This window comes from Bufo gargarizans, chromosome 2, assembly GCF_014858855.1.
Source record: "Bufo gargarizans isolate SCDJY-AF-19 chromosome 2, ASM1485885v1, whole genome shotgun sequence".
Taxonomy (NCBI): domain Eukaryota; kingdom Metazoa; phylum Chordata; class Amphibia; order Anura; family Bufonidae; genus Bufo; species Bufo gargarizans.
In genome coordinates this window covers 305,763,250-305,778,135 of record NC_058081.1, presented here as the reverse complement: position 1 = coordinate 305,778,135, position 14,886 = coordinate 305,763,250, and the positions used below count along the sequence as shown (strand labels likewise).

Genomic DNA, 14,886 nt, shown 5'->3' with positions numbered 1-14,886 from the left:
ATTTCTTCGTCACACTTTCTCCATACTGTGCACAAAGCCATCGATAAATATCAGCAACGGACACACCATCGACCACAAAAAACGAATCACTTCTCTTCTTTTGTGCAAATCACAAGTAAGGCAGCTGTTGTTTCTTGCACCGCAGTCACGAACGAACTGACGTGACGCGTTCAAACCTGCACAGCAGTGACTGGGGATATTATGTTGATACATTATAGATTTGTCTTTTTTTAAACAAATTCTACAGAGTGCGGATAATTTTTGACTTACCCTCGTATAATCAGGGATCTAGCTCTTATAGGTAGTCAGCCCGGGATTCTTAAAAATGACCCCAGCTCTGTCGATCCATATTTTCGATTGTTATAGGCAGTTGTTAGGGCATAGTTAAGTACGCTGTGCTATTTATTACACAGATTGTAACAGACGGGTCTATAGACATAAACTGTACTACTATTTGGAGACCATGATATTGTCTTACCATTGAACTTTTACCAGTACTCACATAAGAGAAAAAAGCAGGAATTCTAGATGACTGGGCTAAATATTAAAGTGACTGTCCCTGACATCCTTTTCCACCGTAAAATGGTGTAAGTGGCCATTAGTTTCTACTAACGCAATCCTGGATGTAGTCATGGCTACGTATGCCATGGTGGCTTTCAGACTACCACTTCTGTTATGATACTGGTAAACACAGCTGGAATCCGATAGGCAGATGGAATAAGCCGGTTCTGAGGAGCAGGAGACTGGAACAAGTCACAATACTCAAGCAATGATTGAATAGCCACATGGGTAAAAGTAGGCCCAAGCAGGAAACAAGATGGGTTCCAATCAGTACTCATTGGCCATCTTTGTTAAGAGTTTTAGGCCCCATAAGTTAGCATACACCATGCAGTGTGGTAAGAAGAACTCACTGGGCCCCACTGCAAATTTTTGAATATGCAACCCCCACTCCTGCAGCTATTCAAGATAGCTCTCTCAGTCCAGGCCAGGCAGCCACTACGTCCATTTCCTACATGTATATACTGTATGTCATGTCATTGTATATAATGTCATTGAGGGGGGCCTGACAGCAAACTCCCCCGGCCTTCCTCCTGGGGGCCCCTTCTGAGTTTGGGCCCCATAGCAGCCGCTTTCCCTGCTTCTGCTACAGCTGACATCATGGTAGTTGACCCATAATGATCTAGTGATGGAAGTTACCTGATACTACAAATAATTTTTCAGGTATAATATGTAATGCTCATGTCAATGCCAGAAATGTCACGGTACGGTAGAGAGATAATTAGAATGTAGTATTCCCAGGAGGCATTGCTTTCTTTATTTATACTGTGTTACTATGGTTCCTCGGGGTGTGTGGTGTTCAGTAATACTGAATGTTATGTGAGATACAAGATGAAAAACATAATCATTTTATTCATTAACCATTGTTCCAATAAATCACTTCCTAGCAGAAATGAAGATACAGAATTCAGTGTTATTGTTGTTTCTTTAGCTTTACTGTATGTTTCAAGAAGACAGCAGAAGAAACTTGGGCTCTGATATGATCTTACACAGTATGACTGTTGTAGTTTTCCTGGATAAAATAACCCCTTTCAATGGCCCAATTTTCTCCTCCTGCAGTACAATGTTCCATGCTCCTTACAGTCATCCCACCTCCTTCCTCCTGCTCTGCATGGTGCATATTCCCATAAGGACAAGCATATGCAGTAACCCGGTGGTGCACTGCTACAAGGATTAATGATGCTAAAATGTTTTATTCCATACTGTAATGTGGTTCACAAAAAAAAGGGTTAATGTGACTTTACTGTGGATATTGTGTCTCACAGGTGTATAGGAAAAAATAGCTAAAAGGGGTTTCCAACTCTTTACAACTGATGACCTATCCTCAGGATAGATCATCAGTATCTGATTGGTGGGGATCAGCTGTTTGAGAAGGCACCGTTGCTCCTGTGAGCGCCGTCACCTTCTCTTAGCTTACCAAGCACAGCACCGTACAACGTATAGCGGCTGTGTTTGGTATCGCGCTCTGCCTCATTCACTTCTATGGGGCTGAGCTGTGCTTAGGCCATGTGACCAATGAAAGTGTCGTCACTGGCCTAGCGCTGCTGCCTTCTCAAAGAGCTGATCGGCAGGGGGCCCAGGAGTCAGACCCCCACCGATCAGATGATGATGAAGTATCCTTAGGATATCCAAGGATACAAGTATCCTTGTAGTAGTGTAAAAAGTGTACAGTTAGCAGCCAGAGAGTGAGCAGCTAGTTTGTGTAGCTGGTGCCAAAGATAAGCAGGGCTTAAAGGAAACTGTGGAGCAGATCCCAGAACAAACAGTGCCTGCAAGGACAGAGCCTAAGACTGCAGCGGTGAATGGGAAGCACAGGCAGCAGATCGCCGCTGAACATGATGCCCAGGACCACAACAATCCTGTAACCTGATGAAGGGGACCTTAGACTCCCCGAAACGCATTGTTTTATATATGTATTCACCTGTGACAATAAAGAAGATCTTTTGATACTTCACGGACCGTCCACGCCAGTGTCCTTGCGCTGAAGCAGAATTTTCCTTTCTTAGAGATAAGCAACTGACAAGGTTAAACCAGCCCTGCCAGCTAAGAGATATCAGAAAAGTGACAAGAAACCTATATCAACCTCTGAGAGAAAGAAGCATTGAATTTTTGCAGAAGGTTGAGGGCCATTACAAAAGGGATAGTGCTATAAAGGACCGGCTATTGATTTGAGGACTGCACCCCAGAGATCGTCACTAAAGAGAATTTGCACCCCTTGGCAGATTTGGGAAGTGGCTTGGCTTAATTGGGAAGAGACTCAGAGAAGTATTCATTGTATGGCCTATATTTCTATATACAGCCTTGGGAAATCTGTGTATGTAACCTGGAGACACTGAACTTAATTTTGCAAGTGCCTGTGTGGGAAATATGCCCAAAGTGTTTCAATAAAGTATAGTGGACTTGTTACCTCCAAAAATAGGGCTTCCCTTGCCCTATATTAGCTACTTGCCCATTGCCACTCCTTGCTGGTACCTCGCAGGAGCCCTGCCTTGCAACCCGAAAACCCACCAACACCAAGGGCACCCCAGCCACCAACAGGCAGGATCCCCAAAAACAGGGTTTGCCCTAAGGGGAAGAAGGGTAGCATCCCACCGACCACTGCACATCTGGCACTGGAGCAGGGTTAGCCAACATAAGCACTAAAACCACCCTCATGCAGCCACCACTTCTATCCTCTCTGTCTCATGCCTCCCCTTCAGGCTGGTGCACTGCACATGCACATGGGCTAATCTGTCCTCAGCTTATAAAAGTATTCCCTGGGGTATATATCGCACTGTCCCTTAGGCCGCTTTCACATGACCTTTTTTTTTTTCCATTTACGTGCCGTTTTTTGCGTTACGTATACGGTCCGTATACGGAACCATTAATTTCAATGGTTCAGCAAAAAAAAGGAATGTACTCTGTATGCATTTCGTTTTCGTATTTCCATTCCATTGATAGATAGAACATGTCCTAATATCGCCTGAAAATCACGTTCCGTGGCTCCATTCAAGTCAATGGGTCCACAAAAAAATGGAACACATACGAAAAATGCATCCGTATGTCTTCCGTATCCGTTCCGTTTTTGCAGAACCATCTATTGAAAATTTTATACCCAGCCCAATTTTTTCTATGTAATTACTGTATACTGTTTATGCCATACGGAAAAACGGAACAGAAACAGAAACACAACGAAAACAAAAAACTGAACAACGGATCCGTGAAAAACGGACCGCAAAAAAACACTGAAAAAGCCATAAGGTCGTGTGAAAGAGGCTTTATGGGAAGCTGCCTGAGTTAGGCATTTTGCGGAACGGAATTGAGGACCCATTCATTCCTATGGGGCAGCACGATGTGCTGCCCGGACACGGAATTGCGGATCCGCACTTCCGGGTTTGAACTTCCGTTCCGCAAAAACATAGAACATGTCCTATTCTTGTCTGCAATTGTGGACAAGAACAGGCATATTCTATTAGTGCCGGCAATGTGCGGTCCGCAAAATGCGGAACGCACATTGCCGCTTTCCGTGTTTTGCGGATCCACGGCTCCGTGGATCCGCAAAACACATTGCGGACGTGTGAATGGAGCTGCCAAACATGCGGATCTGCAAAACATGGACACCTGCAATGTGCGATCCGCACTTTACGGACCGCACATCACAGACATTATAATAAAAAATGCCTTTTCTCAATTGCGGACAAGAATAGGACATGTTCTATTTTTTTTATGAACGGAATTGCGGATCCTGAAAAATCGGATCCCGAAAAAATGGATGCTGATACCGAAAATGCAGATGCGGATCCTGAAAATGCGGATTCGCATCCGTTGCAGCCCATTGAAAGTGATTGGGTCCGCAAATTGCGGAACGAATGCGGACCCTAATTACGGACGTGTGAATGGACCCTAAAACAATATTTATTTCTCTTGCATATATAGCGCCAATATATGCCACTGCTCTTTACATATGTTATCATCACTCGCTGTCCCCAGTGAATCTCACAAGCTAAAATTCACAAGCTAAGTATTCTTTGGAGTGTGAAAGGAAACTGGAGATCCCAAGGGAAACCAATTCAAACACAAGAAGAACCCATGCAGATGTTGTCCTTGGATGGATGTGAACCTACAGCCTCACTGATGAAAGGCACCAGTGCTAACCACTGAAACCCCTATTTTGTATTCTGACCACCTGTGCCTGCCATCTTCCTGATATCCATTTTGACCCTGTACTGCCTGTCCAGCCCTCCACATGATTACTGTATTGACCCTGAGCCACCTGCCCTGACCTACTGCCTACTTTTCCATATTGCACAAACTTTAGCTGTCTTGACCTTGGCTTTCCCTCTGATCATGCTTCTACCTGTCCTGTTTGTGCCACATTCAAGTGCTTCTTGATCCACATGGTTACAGGAAAGTAGGCCACAGCACTCTATTCATAGAATGGCGAGGGTGGGTGCACGTCCGGGTTGTGTTCTAAAGCTACACCTCCAGAACTTGTAAGTGTCACAAATATTTAGACAGCACTCCTTTGTCGGTGATAATTAAATGATTTTATTTCATGTTATTTCAGCCGGAATAGGTGGTATGTCAGTTGCAACGTTTCAGGCTTAATAATCGCCTTTCATCAAACTGCGGCCAAAGAGAAAGGGATGGCCCCAGAGTACTCTGGGGCCATCTCTTTCCCTATGGCCGCAGTGTACACCGTGCACAGTACTAGCACTCATGTACCGAGCACAGTTGCTCCCAGTGCTACTGTATAGAATTGAGCTCTTTGGAATATGTATTGCATATGTGATTGTAACATTACCATATGAAACTTCCAGATAGCCCTCTCTCTTTTTCATGTTATATATTTTTAGCTGTATAGTCATGTATTTGTGCACCTATTTATATTATCATGTATTTTTGATCTCGATGGCCACCTTATGAATTTTTCTTTCTGTACATTATGTCTTGTCAGCCTGATGAAAGGCGATTATTAAGCCTGAAACGTTGCAACTGACATACCACCTATTCCGGCAGAAATAACATGAAATAAAATAATTAATTATCACCGATAAAGGAGTGCTGTCTAAATATTTGGGACTCTTGATCCACATGGGTCAGCAGCCTTTGGAATGGAGACTAGTCCTAGATGTATATTAACCTGGGGAATGGACCCTTTAAAATGTAGCTTTTATTTAGTTTAATTTAAAAAAGCAAAAATATATAGACACCCTCTGGTAACCGGGTATCCATGGATACCCGGTTACCAGAGGGTGTCTATATATTTTTGCTTTTTTAAATTAAACTAAATAAAAGCTATATTTTAAAGGGTCCATTCCCCAGGTTAATATTCACTTACACGGACACCTATACTATTATTTATATCTAATTCTTTGAGAATTCTAGTCCTAGATGTAGCTGCCCAAGACACCTGCAGCCAAGTCCAGATCTCCATACATAACTATTGCTAAAGGATCTGGTCTAAAGATGAAGATTTAAGCCTCGAATATATTGGGTGTGTAGGTTCCCATGAATTCCTGACTTCTTAATAATAATTCATGGTTACATTTATACTGTCTTTAGCCTTTTTGTCTAAGTGACTATGTACAATGACATGAATCTAGCTTTACCTATATGCATGAAGTCAACATACATACACACAAAGGCATTACTGCTGTATAGTAAACCTACCTCTGGAGAAACTTCCGTTATTCCAAAATTGGACAATCTTTGGTGCAGTGTGTGGAGGTTGAGTGAACGTAGAACCTCCGCAGAGGGCAGGGTGTCCGGGACACCTATCTTTTTGTTTAGTGGAGATATAAACAGCTCTACACAGTTCTTCTTTCCCTAAGTGAGAGAAATATGATTTAGCTTCCTTTTAGGCTTAAGCAACCGTTAAGCAGAAAATGCGATTGCAACATACTGTGAACAGTACACACAACTGTATAGATAAAGCTCCATCGATATATAAACTCTATATTAAAGAAGTATGTCTTTATAAGCTGACAACACATGGAACTAAGTGAAACCACTAGACCACAACACCAAAGGAAATTCATTCAAAAGGCAAAAAATAGAAAAAAGTTCATTTCTCCTCTTTCTGTCTGTATGTAAAAGGGTTAACGATTACCTCATACCTCTTACAAGAAATATGTATCCTCTACAGTTATGTTCCGTTTCTATGGTTTCCCGTTGACCCTGTTATACCACCACTGTTTGAGTGTAGGAGTGTTGAGTGACTGTAGAGTTAGGCCTCATGCACACGACCGTTGTGTGCATCCGTGGCCGTTGTGCCGCTTTCCGTTTTTTTTCACGGACCCATTGACTTTCAATGGGTCCGTGGAAAAATCGGAAAATGCACCGTTTGGCAGCCGCATCTGTGATCCGTTTTTCCTGGCCGTGAAAAAAATAGGACAGGTCATATTTTTTTCACGGCCAACGGTTCACGGACCCATTCAAGTCAATGGGTCCGTGAAAAAACACGGATGCACACAAGATTGTCATCCGCGTCCGTGATCCGTGTCCGTGATCCGTGTCCGTTTTTTCCTATCATTTCAATGGCAAACTTGACTTAGATTTTATTTTTATTTTTCATGTCCGTGGAGCCTCCAAAAATCAAGGAAGACCCACGGACGAAAAAACGGTCACGGATCACGGACCTACGGACCCCGTTTTTGCGGACCTTAAAAAAAAACGGTCGTGTGCATGAGGCCTAAACCAGTATTGCATCGATTAGGTAACATACTACTTCAGTTATATTTGTGTCACATTTAAAGGGCATCTGCCAGCCGATTTCTACCTATGAATCTGGCTGACCTGTTGTATATACACATGACAGCGGAAGGCATCTGTGGTGGTCCCATGTTCATATGTGCATTGCTGAGAAAAAATATGTTTTAACACATGTGGCTCTGTGGTTGCAGTGCTAGGGTACTAGGTTTAAATCTGACCAAGGGCAACATCTGGAGTTTGTATGTTCTGTTTTATATGTTCATTGGAGACAGCTTGATGCAATTTCTGTAAAGTGCTGCAGAATATAGCAGCGCTATATAAGTGCATAAAATAAATTAATGCAAATAAGCCTCTAAGAGCAACAGAGGCTCCACTCTGATCAACAGGGCCAGGCAGTGTAAATGTGATCACACGAGGGCAGAAAGTGCAGAGAGAGCAGCAGTTGCAGAGAGAGCAGAGCCTGTTGCTCATAAAGGCTCATTTGCATGTATTAAAACATCATTTTTCTCAGCAATGCGGACACATAGGAACATGAGACCAACACAAATGCCTTCAGCTGCCAAGTGCAGATGTAACAGGTCAGCCAGTGTCATAGGTACAAATGTGCTGACAGATGCCCATTAAGTGTACCATGTAAGATATGCCATACTGATTTGTGCTGTTGATGTGCCTTAGGTCTCTGTGAGACACCATTGATATATTGAATATGTATGCACCACTGTGGGTTATACCCTGAGTATTTGGCACCATGTATAAGATGTCTTCTGTGAAGTAGCGTATCATCCGGAGATACCCCCAGGTGAGTCATATACCTTCTGGCAGGATGTCAATATGTGTATATATGCATGTATTAAACCACGCTGTTATTGCTAAGAAACATACTGTATGTTATGTGAAACTGTACTTTGAATTGGTGGTAATATTCCAGGAAGAACATAAATAGAGTATTAGAGGAACTTGTGGTAAATGCAGCACAGCAACATAGATGGTGCTAGAAGACACCACAGCCACTGGTGGACAGAGAACCAGCCCCATACTGCATGGCAGTTAGCTAGCTACTGGAGGTCAGTGGGGCTCGCAAATTGCTGTATTACCCCAGGGCTTAGGGAGGGTGAGAGCAACAGTAACCCCCACAGCAGAAAGGTAGCCAAGGTTGCTTACTTGCATTTCCTAGCCTCTGCACCGTTAAGTGTCAGGGGGCTTCAGAGTAGCCAGGACAGCAGGAACAGACCAGCCAGCTTTCCACAATCCCGGCTAAAATGTATACAATTAAAACTAAGACGGCAATGTAAAGATGCACCATATTATTACAGTGGCTCGCACTGCATGATAAATTTGGTACAAGGTTAAAGGTTGGCTAACTTTATACCACCTATTGGTTGGCTTACTTAGTGCCAAATTTTGTTACACACGGTAATGTTATAAGCCACATTCATTACCATCTAAGCCTTTAACCCTTTCCAGTTAAGCTATGCCCTATTGATGAGCAAGATGCTGTAGATTATTTGTTTTGGTGCAATTGCTTCTTAAATAGGTGCACTACTTGATGCAACATTATCTGCCAGAAATGAGCCACATATTGGGACCTTTTACAACCAATTCTAGGCACAATCATAGTAGTAAATGTGGGCTTACATGTGTAGCATGCAGTGGCAGTCTTGACCACCACACAGTTATGTGGGGCACCCTGGCAGGTGAGTCAGACACTGCCAGTTGACAGAGGGGCACGGGAGCCTATGGCTCTCCCCACCAGCGTTCAATCTCATACACTTCAGGCCAACAGGTCAAGCACAGGGGAGGGTTGTGACATCATCATGTGACCGGTGCCAGCACAGGCATGGAGCACTAATAAGGTAAGTACTTTTTTAGCAGGGGCGGCGGAGGGTGCACTACTTGGGTCATACTGCTGGGGCTGGACGACATTATACTAATGTAAGGGTCACTACTGGGGCATTGGTGCACTGCTGGGGCTCAGGGACATTATACTAATGTACGGGGAACTGCTGGGGGACAGTATACTAATGCAGGAGGCACTACTGGGGGCATAGGGACACTGCTGGGGGACAGTATACTAATGCAGACGGCACTGCTGGGAGCCCTTATACTAATGCAGAGGACACTGCCGGGGGGCCATTATACTAATGCCTGGGGACTTGGGGCACTGCTGGGGGACATTATACTAACACAGGGTGTTCTACTAGGGGTGCTATAATAATGCAGATGGGCACTGCTGGGAACATCATACTCATGAGGGGGGCACTGTTGGGGGACATACTAATGCAGGGGGCATTACTGGGGACATACTCATGCAGGGGGCACTGCTGGGGGACATAATACAGGGGGAATGGCTGAGGCATTATAGTAATACAGGGAGGAATGCTAGGGGACACAGTGTGCACAGTATTGTCGGTGGCAGCAGGATAATGTAATATGTCTGTGTGGCAAACTCTACAGAGACAAGATGTAATTTGCCATGACTGTCTGGTCTGAATGGAGAAGATGAGGAAAGAGAACGTCTACATCAGAGGGGACATCACTGGATATAACAGGTATGTCATGTCCAATTCAAATATGCAGCAGAACAAGTAGAATTGTCTCTGGCCACAACTTTCAACTGTATCTGCCTCCCAGTTGTGGACAGACAGGGAGCCTCTGCCGGAAATAGCGATTTCTGGCTGGCTGTCCTGATTAGGGCCCCCAGGCATAACTTTGCTTGGGGTCCCAGAAATGCCAAGCCCACCCCTGTTGGCATGTGACAAAACAGTAAAAAGGAAAAGTATAGCGACATTACATTTAGGCGATTGATGTGAACTTGCTGCGGCATGAGACCTAGAGCTGCAGCTACACCTTGGCGAAACCTCCGCAGCAATGTTGTGTTTAGCTTGTTAACATCCATCTTTAACATCTGAAAAAGACAAACACATAGATTTAGTGGTAATCACTAAAATAATTAGAAATGTATGTTATAAAGAGAGTATACTAGTGGAAAATGAAAAAAAGAACATCTGGAAAACAATGCAATTAAGCTGAGACTGACAAACTATAGTATATAATCAATACATGAAAACGCTTTTCAGATTTTTCACTGGGCATCATACTTAGGGTCCATTCACATGTCTGAAACTGTTTCGCGGTCCGCAAATTGCGGATCTGCAAAACCTGGACACAGGCCATGTGCGTTCTGCATTTTGCGGACCACACATGGCCGGCACTACAATAGAAATGCCTTTTCTTGTCCGTGGCTATGGACAAGAATAAGACATGTATTTTTTGCTGGACCGCAGAACATTAGTGCGGATGTGGACAGCACACGGTGTGCTGTCCGCATCTTTTGCGGCCTCATTGAAAATGAATGGGTCCGCGGATTGCGGACGCGTGAATGGATCCTTACTATGATCAAGAGCTAAAGACCCCTAGCAGATATTGGAGGAAATTTCTTACGATTGTATGCCAGTTTTCTGGTGCACATAAGTTGCAAATTCTTTCTGCAAGTGCTGTTTTGTAACAAAATTTGAGACTTTTTATTGTTTCCCGATGGCCTTGCCACTTTACAAAAAACTGGTAAGGAGAGGGCTAGAGGAGCCCTGCAGCCCGACTGATTTAAAAACAGCCCATCTGCCAGATGATTGGCATATGTTACACCTGGAACCTACTCCAGCTCCTCGCTGGTATAGCTTTCCATCTGGCACATGGACAGCATGTCATGTAACAAATTGACTAAGAGAAATGAGCCTATTAATAATTAGGCACATCTCACACCAGCACAAGGCAAATTAAGACTGGCATACGCAATGCTGGTCCTAATAAGTCCTGCCATTGAGTGTATATAAATTGTACATAGTCAAATGATGTTGGCCAGGAGTCCTGCATTATACAATACAAATGCTAAGGGTATATTCACATATAGCGTGGTGTTGAAATGCATTGCAGTTGAAACTGTATGAAAACAGCATCTGAAAAAATGCAGCAGGTTTTGCCCGATGTCTGTCTTTTTTCAGATGGAGAAGCTTTATATTAAAAAAATGTAAGACTGCAGAGCCACGTACCAGTCAGTTCAGAATAGTAACGACTACATATAAGGACGTCCACAATCTTTGTCCTCCTTACATCTCTGACCTGCTTTCTTGATACATCCCCACACATAATCTCCTGTCCTCACAGGACTTACTTCTCTGTTCTCTTCTCATCTGGTCTTCACACAATTGACTACAAGATTTCTCATGTGCCTCTCCCATACTCTGGAACTGGCTACCCCAGAACATCAGACTCTTCCCCCAACATCCAACCTTCAAAAGTAACCTGAAAACCCACCTCTTCGGGGAAAGCCTACCACCTGTAATAAGCATACTGCCACCACACAGCCAGGAGAGCATCTTCTACCCTCACCTACTGTGTCTTTCCCCCTCCCTTGTAGACTGTAAGCTCCCGTGGGCCGAGTCCTCTCCCCCTCTGTACCAGTCTGTCAGTAGTTTCATGCTCATTGTACTTATGTTTTATATTATGTATGTGAGACCCCTCTTAGATGTACAACGCAATGGAATTTATGGTGCTTTCATATTATAATAATAATACAAAATAGAACAAACCTCATAAATCAGATACTATTCAGGTTCACAATACTATAAAGAGAATAAAAACATCTGAGATGTATGACTGCCATCTTACCATGCCCAACACACCTTGCTATTTGGTGACTGCCCTCAGTTTAACCCAACAATACTGTATATCAGTGCCTGCCATTTACAGATGGAGAAAGAAGCCAGTCTTACCTTTTGACTCGAACCTTCATATATTTTCATGATAATGTGCTATAACGATGGTGAAATGCTACACCTTCTGTGTGAGGCAGGCTTGTACTCCTGGTGGTTCTACTGCAATACCCTGATCACCTGGCTTTGGAGAGATGATGACACTTTCTATAAATTGTCACACTAATTAGCCTTACAATCTCCAAGCAGCCCTTTCTGCCTCTTCTGTAGTAGATGAATGTTGAAGCTAAAATACTAATGATACTGTTATCCTACATGATATATAAAATGATACCTACACAATAGGACCCCCTATAGACCCTTTGATCATCCATTACATGCAAATTGCATAAAGTACCTGGACCTAGTATTTTGCCACTCTCAGTTCAGTTTCTAGGATCTGCTGTGTATTTGTGCATGTTTTACCTTATTTTGTGTCATTGATATATTACACAGCAGCAGTTGACAGATGAGATGCTGCCTGCTTTTGTTTCCTGAGAGATGACAGGTTCCATATTTACACGGACTTATTCCCTTGGGTTACCCATCTACTGTTTGCTTATAGTTGTGCTTCATACAAGTGAAAATTCATTTATTCCATTGCAACTAGTGTTGTAGAATTTGTGCTCAAAAAGGACCCATCGCCCCTCTGACATGCCCGCTTTAGTCCATAATTGTACTCCCTATAATATAACAATTCTGGAGCCAATTTTCTAAGAACCTTTCTTGGTGTATTTAAGGCGCATATTCTGTCACAAAGGGGTTTTGTGACAAAATCTGTGACTTTCCCACACTCATTCTACTTTTCCAAGGTGGTGGGAAAAGGGGGCGTGGCTTGGGCGGGGAAGAGGGTGGACTGGCCGGCCCATCTCATTTATCGTTTTTTACACCAGTTTATGGAGTGGAAAATGGTCTTAAAGGGGTATTCCCATCTTAATGATCACTTTTAAATCTGTTAATGATTTAACAGTGATAATTTTTCTAAATATATTTAATTAACTAATTCCCACCCCTTAGAAGCAAATAAACATATACTTACCTGACTGTTGTCTTCCGTCTCCCCTGGTTACGGCCACCGCTCTTCTCAGGAATCGCGGTGGCTGCGCTTGCGCAGACGACTTCTTCTCCTCTCCCGGCTGGCCACTCGCAGTCCCGAAAGCGCACGCCGAGGCCGCGCATGCACTATGGTGATTTCTCCCTGGCCAGTATAGTATACTTGCAAGGAAGAAGTCACCAGGGCGCATGCACGACGGCGTGCGCGTTCAGTCCAGCGCGCAGCCCGGCCGGGAGAAGACTTCAATCAAGATGCCGAAACCAGGAAGTGGACAGCACGCCGGGAGCAGGTAAGTATAAAACTGCGCAATGAGAATACCCCTTTAAACTATGCCAGCAAGGGAGCTGGCATAGTTTAAACCATGTCGCATAGCTGACGGAACCAAGTGCCAAAGTTATGTAGAGTCCTGCGCCTCTACATAACTTTGGCGCATCCGCCACCAGCGCATGGGGATTAAGACCGGCCTATAAATCGCCCATCCTAATAAAAGACCCCCTTTGTATTGTCCTGTTCCTCTCATTATTTGCGTTATTATTACATGCAATGTCCGGGCCCCTGTGCCTGGTCAGCAGCGGATATATATACAGAGGGGGCAAAATAATAAAAATAAAATTAATAGCAAAAATGAAACACCCACCTCTTCTATTTAATATTCTACTACAACGCATTCAAACCTATAGCGGGCGGGGGTTCGGGGGGGGGCCCAATTCAAAGTTTGCCCTGGGGCCCATAGAACTCTAGTTACGCCCCTGGCTAAGATATGCCATGAATGCCAGGTAGGTGCTGGTCCCACCTCCAGGACCCACTCTTATTCCCAGAATGGACCCCGAAGTGAAGTGAAAGCAGCTGTGCATCTGCAGCCACCCTCTGTACAATGCTATAAGAGTTACAACAGTAGATGTGTGCTGGCTCGGCTATTCCTGGCAGTCCCATAGCAGTGAATGTAGAGGTGGTCATGCATGAGAGGTCCATTCTCCATTAATTGCTATGGGACTTCAGAAAATAGCTGCTCACTCAGCTATTTCCAAAACTACCATAGTCGTGAATGGAGAGCAAACCGAACTTGCGTTGTGCACTTTTACTTCACTTAGGGTGCCCGGTTCTGGAGATCGTAGTGGGTCCCAGAGGTGAGAACTACACCTATTTGACACTGATCCCATATTTTAGAGACACTATAGACATGTGTGCTGCCTACATTGAAAACATTCAAATGTTTGACTACAGTAATCCTTAAAGGCTATGAACACCCTTGGGCACAAAAAAAAATCAATAAACCCATAATGTAGCATGTAATAAAATTGCACTTGTTAGTTTACTGGTATCAGCTTTGCTTCACATGCCCTCAGGAATGCTCTTCTATGAGATTCACTCACTGCTGTCATCTCCTGTGAGGCTCTGTGGGCGTTCCTGTGGATTTCACATGCACGAGCACAAGCTCTGCTGCCCCGCCCCCACATCCTGTTACACAGCACAGCTCTGCTGCCCCACCCCCACATCCTGTTACATAGCACAGCTAGCAGCCACTTACATATAGGCTGCTGGAACTTGTAAGATTTCATTCCAATCCACAACATGGTGAGTCTTACAGTATGCTACAGCCTGTAATCAGCAGATCAATTTCTCCCTTTCCTTTCTGTAGAAAGTCCTTTATTTGTAGACACAATAGATATTTCTGCTGGTAACGTTAGGGCAGCGATCTATAGTCAGAACCGTGGCGTTATAAGCACGATAGTATTGAGTGAACTTGTGTTTCAAGTTTGGCGTACAAGGTTCAGGTTATCTAAGAATTCTGTTATGGATTCTGCTACTACAGACCATAAGGGTCCATTCACA

The 14,886-nt window shown here is 43.9% G+C and overlaps 1 protein-coding gene across 1 annotated transcript in view; it reads right to left on the bottom strand.

The window, feature by feature from the left end:
• The window catches only part of PTPRR (protein tyrosine phosphatase receptor type R), a 205,206-nt gene that overhangs the window by 125,580 nt on the left and 64,740 nt on the right, over positions 1–14,886 (bottom strand). The window contains exons 3-4 of the mRNA XM_044277148.1: positions 10,043–10,156; positions 6,211–6,366 (exon numbers count right to left, since the gene is read on the bottom strand). Coding sequence (XP_044133083.1) covers positions 6,211–6,366; positions 10,043–10,156 — 270 coding nt within the window. The remainder of the gene's footprint in view (positions 1–6,210; positions 6,367–10,042; positions 10,157–14,886) is intronic.